Below are 21,085 nucleotides of genomic sequence, written 5' to 3' on the forward strand. Positions count from 1 at the left end.
TTAAGTAAAAGTACTGTAACCTGTGTGGAGGAATTACTATCATCATTTACTGAAGTAACAATACTGTAAACCTGTGAAGAGGAATTACTATTATCATTTACTGAAGTAAAGGTTCTGTGACTCAGAGTATTTACTGAGGTTAAAGCACTATAAAGCAGAGTGGAAGAAGTATTCAGAGACAAATCCATTCTGCTACTGCTACTTTATCACCCTTCCATCTTGCCTTATCAAGACATTAACAATAATATTGTGCCTTCACTCTTTACAACATATATTACTTTCAGATAGGCGCCTTCATTATGTATATTACATCTAAAGCCATATATCAAGGTTTGGCTCCTCATGACAATCGACCTAACAGTTACCTGCCACCAGGTGTCACTGCAGCCTCATATTTTTTTTACATTATCTCCATGTAGGGAAAATTTGAGTTACGTGAAATCAATGTGGTCCATATTTCATCAGTAAGACATTTTCATTGATTTCTCAGAGAATAATTTATGGATCATGATTCCAAAAGTCAGTCACGTTAAGAGGACTGATATTTTTGAGTGCGTTAAATTTGGTCCAGATCCAATTAACAATTTAGATCTAGTTCCTTTAAATTTGTCAGGACATTTTCCTGAACATTTTCCATACACATAGAAGATACATATAAAAAGGTCAAATTGAAAAGTCAACGAGTTTTGACAGCTTTTCCCTGTGAGAGCTGACCCAATTTTCAGGAGTTTCCGGAGTTCATGTCTGAAAATGGCAATGGTGGTAAACACAACAACTCCCATGATCCCATGCTGCTTCATGGCATCATCATCATTTAGGCCTTTTGTTATTGTTTTGATTGAGTGACTCCCAGCTTGTGAAGTTACAGTTTAAAATGTCCCCCAAAGATGAACAGGTAAGATAGATCATTTGATTTTAGGGCAGAGTCAGTACACAGGCAGTTCAAGGAATTGCAAGAGTTTTAATTAGATCCATAGGCAGCTATTTACAATTAAAAAGAAAAAAACCTGTCTGTCCATACAATTCCACATTCAATTCAAAAAATGACCTTAGTTTTACAGAAAAGGTACACTTTCATATTCCCATTCTTGTTGCATTTAATCATTAACTAATATTCTGTGCTTAAAAAAATAGCAACCTATAATAACTGTTATATTTAAAATTTCTTTTCAAATTAAAAGGAAGACAAGATATACACAAGCATCAGTTAAACCTATGGTATATCAACCTGTACACAGCATAGAGAACCCTGTAAGCTACTGGCCAGACGGCAATACCAGATAAAAACACTTCTGCGTTTCCAGAAGGCTCCAGCCAAAGTGACTCCCTGTTGACCGTTTATACATTTTCAGATTTTTTGATAAATCCCTGATCTACACTCACAGCAACTTACATTTAAACTCTTAGTATAGACACTACTAGCATGACCTTATTCAGAATGGCTACAGAATGCATTGCATGTTTGTTGATCTTTAAAGGGAAGTACAAAAACTCATTAAAAAACGTATAAATGAAGAGAGATCATCCAGATCCAGTGGCGCTGGATTCGGCGTTGGCTCATGCAGTGGATTGCAGAAATCAAGTGATATGAAAACCAGCATCCTATAGTCCTTTGGGCATTGGGTAGATTGGCACGAACAAAAAACAAAAACAAAAAACAGAACAGGCTCCCGATCCGCAACTTTTTCTAAAACTAAACTGACGCTTAAATGGCCACCTCACGTCACAACCATAAATACAGGCAAGCCAAATAAAAAAAAGGCTCAAATAAAAGCTGTCACTACTCATGTGATCCAAATTACAATATAAAATATCTTGTGCATTACAGATTATTTTTGTAATTAGATCTCTCCAGGTTTCATTCTAAGGTATCACAATAGCAGTCTGTACACAGTTAATATAAAACACATACAATATCCCAGAGATGTCCAGTCCTACAACAGAATCTCCCAGTCTTCATCCTCCAGCCTGCGCACGCTGCCGCCTTTCGTCTCTCTATTGTCTATTATTACTGTGTGGAGAATTATAAGTCGTCATCATTTATTATTACTGTTATTATTGTATGTTATTACATTAACAAGATGAATTAGCTTTTCCATATGCGGTAAAGGAGAAAAAAAGGCAACACAGAATGAGGCCGCGTTAAAGGTTGTAACTAGCTCCGAGTCCCTGAGGGGTACCACAGAACAGCAGAGTGAGAGTAAGCCCTGTAGGTCCGCCGCCACTTCGCCGCCTCATTGGCACGTGGTTCCCCCTGTCGTCTGGGAGAAATACTGCATCTGGCCCGGCGCCCTCCACCACCTCGGTTTAGTGAAAAAGCAATGTAGTGAGAGGGCGATGGAGGGCAAGCGCCAAGCATTCTTGCTCAGAGTCAGCTCCAGGCTTTCCCTGATTATCTGTACAGTACATTCAGGAAACGTAAAGGGCCGTCGGTCTCCATAGGGAGCAGCCTCCTGCCACTGAGCTCGTAAGTGCTTCATCATCCACAAAGAGAGGGGGGGAGACGCTAAGGCCGATGAAACCTGAATGAAATGAAACAAAGAGGGAGAACATGAGGTAAAACAAAGGATCACTTTCTTTTTAAAGTAATAATTCTATAGATCACGCCCTGCTTTTGTTGCTATTTATGTTCCACACTTTTTCAGCAGGAGCCATTCAATGTGTTTACATTCTGTAATTACATCTCCACACAGACGTGTTCTTTCACACACGGGGGAGTCGCTCATAGGAAACAATGCATGCGTGTAATCCAAGGTTACAGTCGTTGTATCTCATAGGAGACTGATATATATGAGTGTGTGACATATGGTGGAGCTTGATAATATACGTTCTACTGAGTGTCATTCTAGTTCTGTCATATTTCAGCCATGTAGCCTGTAGTAACTAGGTGTATTTGATGCACTGGAAACGCAGGTGTCAACCAGGAGTGTTGTTGAATGAACCAACTGCTACCTCGTGTAAATTCTGCTCTCTTCATGAACCTCCATTTCAGTGCTCTTATAATCGTTGAGCTCCTTCCGGATCGCCGCCTAGACAAAGGCAACAGGAAAGAGATTGTCAGATAAAAGGGATTTTAAGGGGGAGGCGTCCTCACCTTCATATTGCTAAGTTAATATGATGTTGAACACAGTTTTCTATATGGAAAGTAGTTGGGTGCATTTACTGGGTCGGTGCAGAAGACACTTTGAATGCGTACCTTGTCAGCAGGCGTCAGCTTCGTCCACGGCTTCTCTGCTCTCCGGTCGTAGTCTTGGGCGTCTGTGACTTCCACGTACTCGTGAAACCGCAGGATTTTTCTCGCCTGTAGTTCTGCGACTGTGGGTCTTTGACTCAGCTACAATAAACAGGAGTTTATGTTTCAGTTTCATATCCTGCAAATACACGATGCTTTGACACTTGGATGTCTGTGCAGGATGCGGTGCCTCACCTTCCTGGTCAACCGCCGCTTGATCTCGCGAACCTCCGCTTGTCTGTCAGCATGGTTTTTGGCTGAAGAAAGAATGAAGGAGGAGGGGAAAAAAAATCAGAAGAGCTTTATTTAGACTTTGGGTTTGAAAGCCTGGTTTGATGTGCAGGAAAAGTAGAGTAAAGCTGTTTCCAAAATTAGACATCTTAAGTGTGATCCATGTTTCAGACAAATCGTTTCAAGTGTCAACTCTTGTGTTTAGTCTGTATGTATAATGAAATGGCTTAAGAATGTTAACATTTTGCTTTTTATATTACTATAATATTGAACTGAGATGTGTTTTTTGTTCAGGTCTCTATCAAGGAGTAACTGATTTCAATTTCACCGGTGGCATTATTAGATTCAGAAATGAATAAAAAAGGAGAAAAGGAAGGAAAGATTTGATACTGACGCTGAAGGATGTTTCTTTGCTCCAGCTCCTCAGCTGAGGGTCTCTGGCTCAGTCGTCTGAAGAATTAAAAAAGAAAGAAGAGCAGCACTATTTTTACACTGTTCCATCACTTTGTCGTTCGGGCAATAAGTAGGACAAAGATCTAAGAAATGATCACCTGCTTTCTTCAGGAAATGCACATTCACTCTTATCATTTTCAAGGATAAAAAGGTGATGGAACATGAACACAAGTAAGACATGATGTCTTGTGTCAGCTCTGGAGAATGGTTTCTGCTGTAGGGGGAAAAAAAGACACTCTGGCTTGTTTTTTAGGCGCCACTGAGTCCAGGATGGAAAACAGTGTAACTTGTTTTGGTGGAACATTTGCCCCTTGGGGGGCAATCACTGTCATTAAAGTTCAATTAAAATCAAATAAAGGATACAAATTCCCCACAAAGAAAATGCCTTAAAAATAAACATTCATGTTGACTAAAGCTGTGTTCAGACATTAACTCCGGAAATTGTCCAGAAAAGTTTGACTTTCACATATGAAGATCGCAGCAGGAGATTGTTTCGAGTCAGACATGTTTGCAACAACGGGAAAATGCCCGGAAAACATTCAGGTGATGGGTTGCACCTAGAGGCAGGAGTTAAAATCATGTGTTTTGGTTTACAGCAAATCAACTTCCGTGTCGGACCAAAAGCCCTCGAATCTATTCGTCTCTCCAAGTTATCGCTTCGTCTAATTTTGAGATTTCTTTATTCACTTTTCCAGTTTCGCTGTGGATTTTCTGGACATCTTCCTGCTGTATTCTCACATGGGCTCAATCAGACACTTTTTCCGCATATTTTACTCGAGCGTTAGCAGGATATGTTCTGAACAATTTCTGGAGCAACTGACTCAGACGTTTTCATTCTCACATACAGCACCTCCTGAAAATTTCAGGAAAATATCTGGACTTCAGTGTGTCTGAAAGCAGCTTTTGCAATTCCAGAACTATTCCTCAAACCATCAACATTTTCAGTGTGTAGCTCGGAGAATGTCGTTTCTGGTAGTGAGGTGGACTTTTAATCCAGAGTGCGAATCCGGTGAGTCGACTACCTTGTGAGTGCAGTGCCGATCTGTGCGCGTATGGCTTCCCACTGCTCCCTGCTCTGCCAGGTGAGGCCGGCCTGTCCTGGGGGCTTGTCGTCTCTGCAGCTCCTCTCCTGTATAAACCGCTCCCTGTTTGGAGCAGAGGGACGGTTGCTCAGCTTCAGAGCCAGGGTGTCCCTCCTCTTCACTCTGCTGGCGAGGGCACCTGGATAAAAAACAAGCAGACAGATTTAATCATGTTTACAAATCACTGAAGGTACAGTCTTGAAACTAAAAACTCCAAATTATGTTTAAACGTTTTCATAAACTTTGGTTGTGCTCACTTATAGGAGGCTCGTCTTCGTCGTCCTCATCCGAGTCTTCATCTTTATGAAGCACAGGACCGTCAGAGTCGCTGTCCTGTCTGTGCCTGTCATACTCTTCATCCTCCTCCTCTTCTTCGTCTTCTTCCTCTTCTTCACTGCTGTTTCCTCCTGGGATACCACCAACCCCAGCATCACCGACCAAGCATCGCCGACTCCGCGGCTCCAGCTCCGGCTGGGGAATCTCCCCATCGTATTCTTCCTCTTCTTCATCATCTTCCTCCTCCAACTCTTCCTCATCTGAGTAATCATCTTCAGATCTAATGGAAAGAGAAAATAAATAAATATATACATATTAGAAACAGATAAAGCATATACTTGGAGACATATCCCACTCCCAACCTTATAGCGATAGCTGACTTTGCATCGATGAATATATGATATTCTCCAGATCTAAACTGAATCATCTTCTACAACATGCACAAGGCTTAAAATGGATGTGCCACTCAAGGTCACACACAAAACTGGCTTTCATGCCTGCAGAATTATTGAAATGTCTTTTGCCTGCTAACCTTGCTTTTTACTAACTTATAATTTTGTTAACAGAACAGTTCTGCTTTTATAATGTGCCGAGGGACTCACAGCTTTAGTGGTTGGATGCTGACGGGCAAGGGGCGACCTCCTCCTTGGTACTCTGGAGGGGTTTCAAAAAGCAGCGCGTGCGCACGCTGTGACCCGTCTGGATGCGGCTGAGCCGGGCCGGGACTGGACAAGGCTCGCTGGATCATGATGTGCAGCGGGATGGGAGCCGGCCGCTGGGGAGACTCGATCGGACTCGGCGGGTCGAACAGCATGGGTATGGGTTGGGGCAGCGGGTGGGGGTAGGAGTGCTGATGGTGGAGGTGGTGGGAGTGGATGTGTTGGCGGGGCGGAGAGGGTGGGATGTGAGTTGGGAGGGGAGGGGAAGGAGGTGGCGGAGGGAGCTGAAAGCCCACAGAGAGGCTGCTGTGGTCGTCAAGAGAGAGAGGTGAGGGGATGATGGGATGGCTTGAAGCAGAAGAGTCCTCTGGGGTGCGTTTGGTGACGGGGGTGGTCCTCTTGGGGGGCATGGGCGGAGACGGCTTGGCCGGCACAAGACTGGTGCCCCCAGTGGCTTGAGTGAAGTCACCTGCAAATGAGTCGATATAGTTAATTCACCCAATCACAAAGGTAAAAAGCTGAAGATTCGGCCTGAGAGTGAGCTGCTACCAAGAGCTTTCACAGTTAGTCTAGTTCTCCACAGACATTTTGAAGTTTTTAATTTCTTCATTCAGGAGCAGGACTTGCTGATTTTTTTCACATTCAGATTTTGTAACGCTTACACTCAAAACCCTCAAAATTCCCTGACCAATAGAATACCAGGTGTACGTGTTGACAAATGAAATTGTCCCGCCCTCACAGTGAGTGCCTTGGCTTTACTGTACATGTTTGTGAGTCCTGTATGTGCAGTTACTTTAACTGGGTTCATGCACTCACGCTCTCCATGGCTTTGTTATTACACCTGCTTCCGGTTTGAGGGGAAAAAACGGTGAGTCCATGCTGGTCAACATGGAGCGGCAAAATCAAGCAACACTCATACGTTTTTTAAAGTTGTGGGAACACTTTTGCAGTACCCACAATGCACCAACAATGAGGGCGGGACAATTTCAAACGTCACCACTACACCACCTCTACAGACGTTTCACGTGTGTAAATAAGCAGCATGAGCAGGAAAAGAGCGGAAGGGCAGGAAATCTGAGTGCAAGTTTGAGCAAAAGGTGAGCTGATCTAAACACAAAGCAGGGGCTATTTGAGTGCAAGTGCAGGGTTTTGAGTGAAAGCATTCTGTGTGTGTGAAATCAATCATTCCTGCTCTCAATCGGAAAGACCACGCTCGAATGAAGATAGGAAAACAAGACCCATAATACATCAGCCAAACATGTATGATGTACCCAACATGACAAGACACACATGAACAAATATAAATACCGGGATTACATGTCTGACCGAGCATCATTGCGCACATACAGTGAGTTGGATCACATGATCGTTTCAACATGAATGCACAAACCAGTGTTCAGCATGTGCCTCAGGTCAGAGACAGATTCAGCCTAAACATGCTCTACACAGCCAGCTTCTAAACCTGGTGTTTATCTTATTGGTGCAGAAAGCTCCTAAACAAAAAGCTCAAATGCAAACCTTCAATTAATTTACATGCACATTTGTATATTTACCTTAAAAATATTCATCTTAAAAGCCACAGCCGTGCTATAGAAGTGTAATAAGAGATCAGTGTTGCCATGCAGTGGACTTCACTGAACTAGTTTACATCTTTATGTTAGAACCCTTTCAAACCCTCCACTCATCCATTCATCCAGGCAGATTCATCCATCCATCCCTGTTGAGCACAAGCTGAGTGGATTAGCAATGTAAAATTCACTGGATGCACTGCAGGCCACAGGTTGAGCCTGCAAAAGCCTCTTCCTCATTCACATGCCAAACAGGAGAGACCAGCACTGAAAACACTCACTCAAACGGAAGTCATCTCCCACACTCACAGAGCACCCAGCACGCTCATTATCAGCTCGTTAATGTGCATGCGACTCTTATATACCACACCCAAAGAAAAGCAATCAAGGCCAATCAGCAGGATAATGGCATCTGAAGGGGCGGGAAATATGATGGCGGCTTATAAAGGACGCAACAAGATGAAGAACGCAGACGCTGAAGGAGGGCATTCCACACACGGGCACCCTGGCAGCAGAGATAACCAGTGGGCCTCTTTTTACCTGAGCGCAGGCCTCCGGCCCGTCGGCACAGGTAGACGGGCAGGGACAGGTAGACGTCATAGTCGCACTCTCGCTTCCAGCAGGACCAGTAGAGGGGAAGCTGAGCGTTCTCTCCCCCCTGCAGGGCGGAGACTAACAGGGAGGAGACGGAGGCCTTCAGCTGGTGTGTTTAATGAATGAGGCTACATGGCGTACTGTGAGGTATTTTATAAGCTAAAGGCTCGTCGTTTCGTCATTTATTCACAACAATTCTATCCACACTCTTACTTGTTTCGTACTCGCAAAGGAATAGTAGGGAAATGTGCTTATTTCGTTTGGTGCTGAGAGTTGGATTAGAAGATTAACACAACGCTCATGTCTGTGTGTTAAATATTAAGATACAACCAGGGGGAGCTTATGTATTAAGACTGGGAGGAGGGGGAGACAGCCTGGTGGGATGTATGTACAAAACCAAAGTGTCTCCTGCTTTTAGCTTTATATTTAACAGACAGATCTGTGGTGCTGATTTTCTCAACAAGGATGCAAAAATATCTCCTAAATCGTCAGAATATTAATTAAAAAACAGTTAAGCTGCTTTGAGACATGAGTCAGTAGCTGCGCACATCTCTAGAGTTTTTCCCCACCAGCCCCTTAGTAAAAACTGCAGAGTAAGTCCAGGTGAGCCAGTTTGCGAATACAGCAGGATTATGTCCAGAGAATTCACCACAAGCGAGAGGGTGCGTTGACGGATGCAAAGCAGGAAAAACAGAAACAATACAAATATCTCAGCATAAAAAAAGAGGAAAATCTCCGTCACCATTGTTCATATTGTGTATATTCCATGTCTGAAACGGCTTAAGTTCGACTTCATAGGACAGCTCCAGTAAACTGCCAACAACAGCATCAACAGGTTTTTGTTCTATTTCTGGTTGGCCTACTCTTAATAGGCCAAATTTTGTGAGGCTAAAACTGCCGTTAAATCCCAAGTGAGTTGCGCTGCTTTCTATTTCGATGTGCTCCTAATGCAAATAACCAAAATAACCTCAAGACACCACAAACACGTCCTCTCATAATATTATTTTTCGTTATTTGACTACATGACTGATAAACAGGGGAGAAATAGAAAGCACCTCACACATCACATCATTACCGAAAAATAAACTTTGCATAATGCGATCACAACTTGTTCGGTTCCAAAGTCATCGGATCTGCTGACGAGATAAAAATGAGAAAGCTTTGCCAATTAAGGCAAGATCCCAGATGAGACAGACCCAGAGTAAACAACAACAACAACAACAACCACTACACTGCGTCTGTGTGAGCAGCGGCCCGCAGCCACAAGAGTCCCTGTTATCTTCAAAAGTCCAAAATGCTGGAAAAGTGGCAGCTAGAACAGTCCAGGCGTAATAAGTAATTAGCTGGGGAAAAGCTCCCCTAGCTGTTCAGATAACATCATTACCAGGATGTGTGTGTGTGAATGTGTGTGCAAGTGTGTTCAAGGCTTCTCTTCGCCATCACTTGTGCACTGACTCATACATGTACACACTGAACTCACCAGTGGGAAAATGCCACGTTGACTGAGCAGACATTCGAGTGTTCTTAATGCACATTTGGGACTGCTGTTGCAGGATACACTCCCTCCATTCTACCCAGAACTTACCCATCATGGCGGTGTTGTTCCTGTTCACCGGCTTGGGCGGAGGCAGTGGCGGCTGCTTGGTGACCTGAGAGGTGGAGGTTGGGGCCCCAGACTGCTGAGTGGACACACCGGCAGAGGTGACGCACCGCACGGGCTTGGGTGCAGCAGGCGGGGGGCCGGAGGGAGAGGAGTACTGGGACGCGGGGTGGTTGCACGGGGTGCGGGGCGACCCCTCGCTGTCGGGTTCAGGGGCGGAGCTCATCAGCCACTTTGGAGCCATGACGGGCTGTTTGGGTGGAAGAGGTTCACGCAGGGTGTTCCGCAGGGCTTCAGCGTCAGGAACAAAGTGGCTGTCTGACTCTGAAACACAGTTTTTAACAAGTTTATTCTAGTTAAATTAGTTCAAAACGACAACCACAGCTCAGCAATCAACTGAGATTGAGAAATTAAACGACAAAATGCCAGGGACACAAATCAGTGTCCAACTGCGGTGCATACGCAATATTCTACACAGCAGGCATTTACAAAGAGCGTATTTATCTTTTCCTTTATTGAATTAGCCGCATCTCATAATAAAAAACATCTTTAGAAATGTTTCAGTTCCTGCACAGAGCACTGAGCCATTTCCTGCCGCTTCACCACTCCAAGCGCTCTCTGCGATAGCACTTGTTTGAGAATTGCATTATCTAGGGATCAGCTGTGAAGATAAACAGAGTAGGCGGCCGCAATTACCACCAAAGACCCACCCTCCCTCCCCCTGTCCACCCGACTGCACCACACCCCCGGGCAGGCCCCCACACTGCTGCCACTGCTACAGCTGCTGCCGCTGCTCCCACGCCATTCCTCAAAGCTCTGAAGTTGAGGGTTATTTATTTACAGCCAAGCCTCTAAAACGGTGACGCCACACGGCCAGAGAGGAAATAATCAAGAGGGAAGGAGGAAGTGAGTGTGAACAACGGAGAGGAGAGAGGTAGAGATAGAAAAGGAGGACAGAGAGCAGGGGGTGTGATAAAGATAGAAAGAGTGGGAGAGAGAAGCAGCATCAGAAAGGAGATAAGAAAAACACAAAGAGAGAGAGAGAGAGAGAGAGAAAAGAGCAAAGAGGCGACGCACAGGAGCTAATATGGCGTTTTCAATGTGACAATATGACAGTGGGTCATGTGTCAGACACATTGGACAATTTAAAGTCTGAAAAGAGCACAAAACACCATTATTTCTCAAAGTGCTCAGTGGAATCAGTGAGCTGTGGCTCCACCAATTATCACTGAAGTGACAGAGTTAGCGTTAAAGGGCAATAATGGGTTTAGTGATCGTGACACATTAATTAGGAGAGGAGAAGAGAGGACGAGCTATTCCCTCATGTGCCTGAATAAGAAGCGGTAGCTGGAGCAGGGCCCTTGGGAGCCGCCAGGAGCCTGTCTATATCTGGGAGGACAGCACACAAGCAGGAAAGTGACAGCAAGAGGGAGGGAGAAAAATACTTGGACTGAAGAAACGCTTATAACCTACGCTTATTAATTAAGTTTTAAAACATGCAACATACAGCTTGGACCTGGACCCAACAGGGATCTTATGATCACAGCAGTTGGTGGAAGATCTCAGGTGACTCACCTCTGTGGGCCCTTCCCTCCTCAGCTGATGCATGTCGAGGAAGAGCCGGTTTCCAGTCCGTTTCCACAGGCCTGCTCCGCCTGCCATCCTCCGACGGGGCTTTCTGCAGCCCAGGCCTCCTCTGACCGTCCTCGGGGTGAAGTCGGCCTCCACGTCGGCACTCCTCCATCTGGCCGTGAATCTGTCCCTGCCAGACCAAGTTAGGCTTCCACTCGCCCTCAACGTGCACACGTGGACCCATCCCTCCACCTCTACGCAGGTCCTCATGCAGTCCTGTACCCCTCGAACATGGAGCTCCCCGGCGATCTCCGTCCGAGGAGGGAGGGCGGCCCCTGCGGTCGTCCGGCTGGGCGAGCCAGGCCTGGTTCATCCTAAAGTCTGACTCAGGGGGGAGTTTGCCCTGGCTGCACGGGCTCCTGGCGCTGCTGACGACTCCTGCACCTCCACCTCCAACCCCTGCGCTCACAGGGAGAGTGTGACCGTTCTTCACATAGGGCTGCTTCAGGTTGTGTGTGTCTGTGCCTTGAAAGAACACAAGCCTTTGGTAAGCAAACATAAAAGTGAGAGGATCCAACACTATTCTGAGTCACTGAGTTGGAAATGAGACACTAAACATCCACTCAATCTAAAATATTCATGTTTACCACTGGCAGCGTCATGTTTGATGATGTAGAATATTCATGTCATTTACTTTTCCTTCCCTCGCTGAATCTAGATGTGATTCACATTAAGATTAGTGGATTAATCCACTATGTGATTCACAAAACATTACAAAGGAACAACTTTGATACTGACTGGTTCATGTTTTCTGTGTTTAATTAAGTGAAAAAGACAAATATTCACTAGTTCTGGCTTCGAGAATATGAGTATTTGCTGCCACTCTGGTTCATATTCATGTGAATTGAATACGTTTTGGTTTCTAACTGTCTAACAAGCAATTTAAAGTGAATTCTTTGGGCCCTGTTATAATGTGATAGGCCCTTTTTACCATTTAATGACATTTTAAAGACAGAAAAATGAATGAAAAAAAAAACTCCAGCCCTGTAGACAGAGTCTGTGTTTGTTGGTGTGATGAAGGAGCAGCTGTAGGTTTTACAAATGGGCTCCTGCGACAGCGGGGCCGGCTGCAGAACACATGCACACACCCTCTCAAAGCTGTTTTGCTGCAGGGCACAATTCGTTCCACTTTCCCTCAGCTCTGGAGAGTAACATGCCATTTTAAATAGACATTACATTACTTTAATGAAGGTGAAAGTAAATGTACCTTTTTTTAAAGTAACATGTCTGAGACTGGTGCTGAACAGGAGGACGGTGCTCCTGCCATAATGCACTGATGACTTAACAGTACTGTCTGTGTGGGTGTGACAGCCTCGGGGCTGCTGCTGCTGCTGCTGCTGTCAAGACGCACACGCCGTTGTGCAGAGAGATCAGATGAACCACAGGAGCTCTCTTACCGTTGTCCGGGACATCTTTCAGCACGCCCTGCTCTATGAGCTCCTGCCGCGTGCGCCTCGTCGACATCTTTCTCTCCAGCTCTGTCACACATATGGAGAATTTCAGTTACATGCAGATTGAAGATCTACACAAGGAAAAATTATATTTCAGGAAAATCACATGTGACTTCATGCTCCGGAATTCAAAAATGTTTTTTTAAGTTTAGATGTTTTGTCAGCAGCTTAGTTTTATTGCAAATGGAATGATAGTATGAATATACAGGTAGTCTACAGCTATACACATGACCTTTCGTATACCACTTGAATTTACATATAAGACTGACTTGAAATGTAAATACACACCAATAGTGAAACTCTACTTTTTCCAAGTAAACACATTTATGTCTGTTAGACTTCACCACCTTGATCCCCATTGTTCAAAGTTGGAAAGACTTTCGACACACAGTGGACTTTTCATAAGCTCCTACAGGCACTGGCTTTGACCAGCAAGAACTCGTCATTCTCAAGCCACTTAACGTTAAACTTGCATTAACCCCATGTTCATAAACGAGCCAGCAGGCTGGAAAGGAAGGTATTAGTTAAACGTATAAACTTGACCAGAAACAGACTAATTGCCCAATGGATACCAGAACTAATAATTCTTCTTCGGTCTGGCAGAGTACAGACATTTTCGCGTTGAAATCGGTGGTTAATTTAACACATCAAATCGGAATTAAAAAGACAATTGAATACTATTTAAGGCCTTTTATTTGTAAAATCTCTTTTACGACATTTGAAGACTTTTCAAGGAGAAACCAAGAGGCCTGTAACATTCAGGTAGGAACACAAGCATCAAGGAATTCTGGTGAAAGCTGAATGTAACTGATATGAATCAATATGAGCAGTGAGAAAGGAGGTGTGTGTGTGTGTGTGTGTGTGTGTGTGTGTGTGTGTGTGTGTGTGTGTGTGTGTGTGTGTGTGTGTGTTGTGTGTTGTGAGGTGAACAATGGGTTCAAATCACAAACCTTCCGAAGTTTCCTTGAACTTGTCGCTGCTTTTCTTCTTCCGCCATTTCCACGGCTTGAAGATCTTGCCAAGGGTAGAGAACTTGCCCTTACGCTTTGGGGGAGGGGTGCTGTCCCCCGTGCTGCCCCCCTCTCCCACCATTGTGCCGTGGTGCTGCTCAGCTTCATCATCTGAAGAAACAGAGCGAACATTATAAACATTTTAAAATGGGGAGACAGGAGCCTGGGAAGTAAGAGCATAGATCCATCGGCTGTCACAATAGTCTGACGGAGGCCTCACTGAGCTCATCTGCCACCTTTGAAAAGAGGTGCCGTGCTCATTACGGCTCTTATTATCTTTAGACATCAGTTCTCGGGGACTGAGTGTGCTTTGGCAGGGTGATGCTGAGCGCTCATGGACTCCTCCACATATCCACAGTTAACAGGAGAGGTCTGAAGCTGGCGTTAAGCCACGATCACTCTCTCTTTCTCTCTCGCTCTCTCTCTCCCTCTGTCAAGTGCTCACATTCCTTGGCTGGATGGAGACTTGTGCCTTATCAGCTATTCAGCTCAGAGAGGAGAGCAGGCGCACACACTCACACACACACAAATGCCATCACACATCAGGGGGAAAAAAACTGTCAATCCTGTTACATACATACGGCTAACAAGTGTGTAGCAGAACCTTTTTAAAAAACCCTGATCATTATGAGACGCCGTTACGACTTGAAGTACTCCATTAAATTGGCAGCGGTGGTTGCTTATTCCTGGTTATGTAATTGACAGGCCAGCTGACAGGGTGCTGAGCTCACAGGGTTTCAAACATTAGCTCTCTCTCTCCAGGCTGCAGCTGCTGTGTTCTGCAGACATAATATTTACCAGTGGAGGGAGAATAGGGTCCGATTCAAAACATCCAGACTCCTGCACGCACACACACACACACACACACACACACACACACACACACACACACACACACACACACACAGGAAGTCTTCTCCACAATACTCCCATTCCCACAACAATATATTCTCCTCACACAACTCCAACAATACTGATATGGCTTATTTAGCAGTGCAATAAAGAACACAGCAACATAACAACACAACATCATTCCTGGTCCTTGACCGACTCTTTGTTTGACTCACTGAGGGGAAGTTAGAGCGGGCAGGGTTTCAGGATCTCGCTGGGGGACTTTTCAGCCTGGTGGACGGCAGCTGACACAGGATTCAAACCTATTTTTGCAGCTGCAGGACAGAGTCTTTTACCGCTTCTGCACACGGCTACCTCAGGGCTGCAGGCAGGGTAGAATTTGACCCAAATGCTTACATAGTGTTTAGAAACTCGACCGTCTGTAAAACCTCCAATACACAAGTTCATCCATTCCTGCCAATTTAAAACAGCTTTTCTCTGAAATTCCTGAAAAGTTTAAAAGAAATTACTCGTCTACCTGGAAGAGGGGCGTTAAGTGTCCAGCTTGCATGATGGTGGGACTTTAAACAGCATGCCATGGGAGAGCAGGGAGCATTTGTCAACCCCAACTAACCAACTGTCCTGTATAAATCCCAACAATCAAATCAACAAGGAAGAGAAATCCCAGCGGGTCGAGTCGCAGGAAACGACATCAGAAAGGGTCCGGGTTCAAGAAACACGTCCGCACCATGGAAATCCAGCTTATCTTGGCAAGGTATAGATCTTGGGATTCAGTCCAGCTGCCATAACATCCAGATTAAGCGTTGCTTTAAGACAGCTTCCCGGCGATCCAGAGTCTGAGGTTCTCACACAGCAGACTGCGGCTCAGCTGAAGCCAGTGAAGCAGGATAAGAGCCGACTGTGCCAGGCCCCACGCTTCCGAGAGGCACTGCAGCGATGACGATCCCAGCCGGCTCGGCTCGTGCAGCAGGCGTCCGCTTGAAAAGATTACTGTATCCTCAGAAGATTTGTACATTAGCCAGTGTTGTCCGATTGTAAAACGTGTCAATCCCCCGAAACACACACACACACACACACACACAAAGTACAGTACATCCAACTCAATTATCACATTCAACAGAGCCGTGGATCCCTTGAAAACAATTCTTCACAGATACAAAGACACACTCTCCAACATGTCATTGTTTCAGCTGTGGTGAGAGGAGGTCTGGTGTGTGGTGGCACTACAGCTGTGTGTCACTGTGGGAACGGGTTAAAAAAGAAAAACTAGAAAACAGTGAAAAAGTACAGGACTTATGGAAGTGTGGGGGGGGGGGGTCCAGCCTGGAAACACAGGGAGGAAACAGCACTCCACCCTGATTCTGTGACCGAGAACAAAGACAACCTCTTCCCCTCACACTCAATAACACAGTCAACTGTACAGCTCGTGGAAACGCAGTGCTGGAAGGTACGACACTGAAACGCCAGAGAAATTAAATCATATTCTCACCGATGATGTAACACGTTTCCATTCAGAACAAATCCACAACCAGATTCCTAGGAGTCATGCTCTGCAATCAGGAGGCCTGCCAAGATAAGGCATACCAGTCAGGAAACACGGGGGGCATGTGACACTGCGCTCGTGTGTGTTCCTCTGACGTAGCCTCATCCTGAAGCCACGCCCACCTTTCACCCTCTCGAACACATCCCAGAGAGGCCAGATTCACCTCTGACCTCATGACTCAATGAGTCACGGCTGTGCGGTCAGGTGAGCATGTGGTCAAAGAAAACTGTTGTTTTAAAAAAAAGGACCCTGGCCGTTATCCAACCTGCGAGCCCTGCAGCCCCAATCCCAATCACTTACATAAGAAACCTGCTTCCACAGGGCGCAATGGTTGGGAAACACAACCTATTATAACCCTAATCTTGTGCAGATTATGAGACTTTATCCATTTTATTGACTGCACAGAGTGGTTATAATCTGCGTGAGTGGTCCTTGTGGAATCTTGTGGGCCCGAAAACCAGTTGATCATTGACCACTAAGTCAAATAAATCGTAGAATGTTATTCTATGTAAAAACATTGTGAATTCACTACTTCACTAAGTCATGACCTCTGTTCAAAGATGAATTGGGTCTGTTTACAACTTGAAAATGGTTTACTAATTAAAAAGGGAAAATACTGGTGGATCCAAACAGATTTCAGCTTAAATCCCCAATTCCTTAAATAAAACATCTATCCGGCAACTAAATCCAAGTTCCTGTGCATTGTCAGATAAGAAAATAAGAGCATGAGAGTGTGAAAACACAGCTGAGATTCATCCACGTGATCCTGATGATTTAACATTCCTTGTGGTGGTGAAAGTGAAGGGGGTAGAGAGTGGGAGAGGAGACTGTGCAAAGTTGATTATATAATCTCCAAAACCTTATTTCTCCTTAAACTTAAAATGCCCTGAAAAGCTCAAAATCAATAGGAATGGGATGTATAAGTGTGCACAGTACACAAAACGTGCATCAGTGAGTCCAGAAACTCACCGCCATCGTTGTGTTTCTGTGGGTCCTGAGCTGGAGTCTCCACACGAAGGCTCTGTCCCATGATCCAGCCCCTGTGGGGCCTCGACCTGTCCTGCACCCAAATATGTGCACACTACACCGGGCGGATCAGCAGCGACACCTGCCCTCCTCCTCCTTCTTCTACACTGTCCCCTGTCCCCTGTCCGTCTATCTCTTGTTTTCTCCTCTCCGTTCCTCGTCTGCCCTTCTTCTACGATTTTCACTTCAGACCTTCCTCGGCCCCTCCCTCTCGCAATCTCCTTAAGACCTTCCCTCCCTCTCTAGGAGCTGGACTCCCCCCTCTCTCCCTGACCCTCCCTCCTTGGCTCACAGCACAGGTCAGCGTTCACCGAGAGAGGGATGCCTACCATTCCAGGGAGAAAGACGAGTTACAGTATGTTTTCAATTTCATGCGTGTACTGCAGCATGTGGTGCAATGTGCACATCCAATAATGTACGATGTGATCTGGCTATGATGGGGCATTGGGTCTCAGGAGAACAAGGGCTCGCATGATCACAACAATGATTCAGGCCAAACCAGAAAAACAATAGAAGGACAAAACCACCTCGGAAAAAAAGCAGACTAAAAACCAGAGCTGAGACCACATTGTTTGGCCTGAAAACTTTTATGGGTCTAACACACTGTTAACAGTATTTCTTCCCTTCATAGAGCTGACAAGGAGAACAGATGATAGAGATAAAGATGGCATCTAAAGAATCCACTCTTGAATATGTAAAGTTTGTGAAGGATGGAGGAGGAAAAAAAACTGGAGCGATTTCAATCAACGGCCTCAATCAGGGGAAATACTGCACGAGATCAGAGAGGCGACCTTTTAGTGGAGCAGCGTAAAGGTCAAGTGTGGCTGGGATGCTTCCCCATCGCTACATGTGAGCGTGAACAACACACGTGGATCAACCGCAGCACTGCAGCTGCTACGATGACAACTTGTTAAAGGAGAAAAGAAGGATCGCAAGTCAATCTGGTTTCTATATCCTGTATGCACGTCAATATCAGTACCACTGGTGTTGTTCAGTGTTTATCATGCTGCTCACCTCCCTTCATGCCTCCAGACACCGTTTCATGCACATCTCCAAGTCGCTTATCACAATATGAGCAGACTTTGGTAGCATTAGCATGACTTTGACTTTGTTTGCCAAGGAAAGCTGCCCCTTTTGGAAACAGGAAAGCAAGAAACAAAAAGCGAAACCACTTTCTCTAAACTAGAGACCAGCAGTGTGTGTCCTGGACCCCCTGAATTAGTGCTTCGATTCCTTTTGAGGTCTCGAGTGTCTTCAGAAATCCCTGTCCGACTCTGCCTTGGAGGAATCCACAGAATCAAGCTGTGTCATTACGCCTGGATGGATCAGAGTTTTCCGAGCGTTTGGCTGCATCTCAAGCTGTTTATAAAAACGGAGAGCTTGTGTGTGCTTGTGGGTTTCGGCAGCGTTCCTTTTCCTCTTCCTCGTGCCCCACATACAGCCTTCACATCGGGCCACCTTCCAAAGAGAGCTGAGCCAATCCACATGAGTCCAGAACCTGTTGGCCTGACCTGGATAAGAGACTGGGCCAGGCCACTTCAGCAGGCGGACAAGCTGAGCCAGGTGCACACGAACATATGTGCACGTACGCGGCCCTGCCCGACATGAGTCTCACTCATGGCAGAAAATCAAGCCTTTTTCAAACATGTTTTTCATATACATATGTCTGTATATGCTTAGAGTTTTAATATGTATACAGGCATTTTCTTTGATTGTGATAAGGCATCAAAGGATGAAGTGAGTACGGACAGGAGGGAGAACAATCAGCTATTTCTAAAGTATGCTGTTCAAGGACATTTTAGTAAATACATTAAATATAAATATAATGGATTAAAAAGTGTGATGTCACCTGTTTCTTGATAGTAAAGCAAATAAGTGGTACATTAACACGCTTGCCACATTCTGCTGGTGCATTTCCCACACTTTCACAACATACCTGTAGATGTTTTCCACAGCTTTGTAGTGTTTAGCATTGTGTAAGGCTTTTATTGTGAAGAAGCCACAGGAAGTCTTATTAGTGATAGTAACAACCACAATGAATGGCTTAGCATAAAAAACACATTTTGGCATATTTACCAAGTTTTTTGGCAGATCAATTTTACAAAAGGAAACTTTCTCACTGAAGAGCTGCAGGTGGTTTTAACCAGAAACTAGAGCCTGACCAACATGGATTATTAATGCGGATGCCGATAATAGGGAGTAAGAAATTTCCGATACAGATGGTCAATATATTAAAAGAATAATATTTTTTTTTATTCAAAGATGTCGTTATCAAGTCCTTAAGACAAAGAAATGCAATTGAGGTTTGATATTTTACAGTTACATAAAAACTTAAATAACTCTAAATAAATTAAAAAAACAAATACCACCAAATATATATACACACACGCTAAGCCTAGCGGGGGAAACTGATCCTCAGTCAGACTCGGAGGTTGAGAAGATGTATGGCTGTAGTCCTGAATGGCTCATAAACAGTGCGAGGCCAGACAGAGCCCATAAACACAGTGAAATGTACAGCGAGATGAGTGGATCTACAGCTCTGCCCGCAGCATTAACACTGCACTTAACAAACCACAACGAGCAACTTGGTACTCACCACGATTTTCCATTACAGAGTTTGAGGCACACAAGTCGACGGTTCCTGAAAAAAAACAGTTTGAGAAATCAGCACCAGTTCAGAGTGAGAGCGGAGACACTTTCTGTTAAAGCAGTGGAGTCGCAGTGGTCAGTTGGTTTTTACTCAGACTCTTCTTTGCAAGTGATGATTCAAAAAGAAAAAAACATCAAGTCTGTGGTCCTGAACTCATGAGATATTTACTGTTAAATGTTTTCATTAAAATTCCTTGAAAGCCCTAAGTTATCTTCCCCATGTATAAAAGCATGTGAAGCATCCAAAGATAAACCCAGGAATTCTCCGCCACTGTCAAGTCAAATTAAAAGTCAAACCACAGTCACGTAGTCACATTATTTAGCTGAAGAAATCACATCTTCTTATTATACTAGATTAACTGCTCCATTGGTCTTTTGACATTAGCTGATGATTTGGATTCACGTATACAGTTTATGCCAATTTCTATGAATTCAAGACCGTGGTTATGATTGAAAGATTGTAATAGAAAGGTTGCAGGTGATGCTCACGTTTTTTTTTTTACTTTTAAACTTTTGCCCATTAAAAAATCTGAGCTTTTTCTTTCATCTTTCAAGTCAAGTAATGATAATTTTTGACTCAGGGTTTGGGACACAGGGCTGGAAGATCAAATCAAGTTCAAAATGTTCCTATCAATCGATATTGATAATTATTGCGATAAATGTCACAATATTTTTTAGGTTTAAAGACAGATCTTTGCTCCTGAGTGACTTTAGATTTGACTTTACATCTTTATAACTCTAACTTCAACATCAGACTATAAAAAAGTCTATAAAGTCAGTTTATGAAATGAAGTGGCCCGGTGGGCAAGTTATATAATGGGTATGTGCCTGGACATTATATAACACCGGTAACACCGGCTACCACGGCAACCCTACAATGCATAAGAAATAGATCAATATATATTTGGATTTTTGTTATGTTGCAATTGATGAAATTGATATTGTGACAATTATTGATATAGTTTTATCGCCCTATTGTGACATTACACTAAAAAATAAACATAGAATCATTAACAGGGCTTTTGAAGTATATATGTAAGGTGCATACATACACAGTAGAAAGTCATGGATGGGGCGGGGGTGGTAGCGGTATAGCAGTACTCATTCAGGTCTCCTGATGATGACGGCAGCTCCATCCATCGTGACCCCTCTGGTGAGGAAAAACAAAAAAAGATGAGATCATAGTTAGTCATAAACCAAGAGCATTGCCAAGAATAAGATTAAAGA

At 44.4% G+C, this 21,085-nt stretch overlaps 1 protein-coding gene across 16 annotated transcripts in view; it reads right to left on the reverse strand.

The window, feature by feature from the left end:
- Nucleotides 1–941: 941 nt before the first annotated feature.
- phactr4b (phosphatase and actin regulator 4b) overlaps nt 942–21,085 on the reverse strand; it is a 28,821-nt gene continuing 8,677 nt past the window's right edge. For 6 of the 16 annotated variants that reach the window (XM_047340977.1, XM_047340975.1, XM_047340976.1 and 3 more), the window contains 15 exons: nt 20,911–21,008; nt 19,806–19,850; nt 13,729–13,899; nt 12,725–12,805; nt 11,271–11,792; nt 9,681–10,019; nt 8,042–8,173; nt 5,877–6,402; nt 5,256–5,554; nt 4,939–5,137; nt 3,858–3,913; nt 3,428–3,489; nt 3,197–3,334; nt 2,953–3,029; nt 942–2,522 (listed from right to left, as the gene is read on the reverse strand). In XM_047340977.1, the coding sequence (XP_047196933.1) occupies nt 2,507–2,522; nt 2,953–3,029; nt 3,197–3,334; nt 3,428–3,489; nt 3,858–3,913; nt 4,939–5,137; nt 5,256–5,554; nt 5,877–6,402; nt 8,042–8,173; nt 9,681–10,019; nt 11,271–11,792; nt 12,725–12,805; nt 13,729–13,899; nt 19,806–19,818 (2,631 nt within the window). In that variant the 5' untranslated portion in view covers nt 19,819–19,850; nt 20,911–21,008 and the 3' untranslated portion in view covers nt 942–2,506. Of the gene's footprint in view, nt 2,523–2,952; nt 3,030–3,196; nt 3,335–3,427; nt 3,490–3,857; nt 3,914–4,938; nt 5,138–5,255; nt 5,555–5,876; nt 6,403–8,041; nt 8,174–9,680; nt 10,020–11,270; nt 11,793–12,724; nt 12,806–13,728; nt 13,900–15,157; nt 15,847–16,129; nt 16,206–17,152; nt 17,407–19,805; nt 19,851–20,906; nt 21,009–21,085 lie in introns of those variants that run through there. The other 10 variants (XM_047340983.1, XM_047340982.1, XM_047340981.1 and 7 more) reach the window with 7 other exon arrangements.

The sequence above is a fragment of the Hippoglossus stenolepis genome, chromosome 8 (genome assembly GCF_022539355.2).
Source record: "Hippoglossus stenolepis isolate QCI-W04-F060 chromosome 8, HSTE1.2, whole genome shotgun sequence".
NCBI classification, from domain to species: Eukaryota; Metazoa; Chordata; class Actinopteri; order Pleuronectiformes; family Pleuronectidae; genus Hippoglossus; species Hippoglossus stenolepis.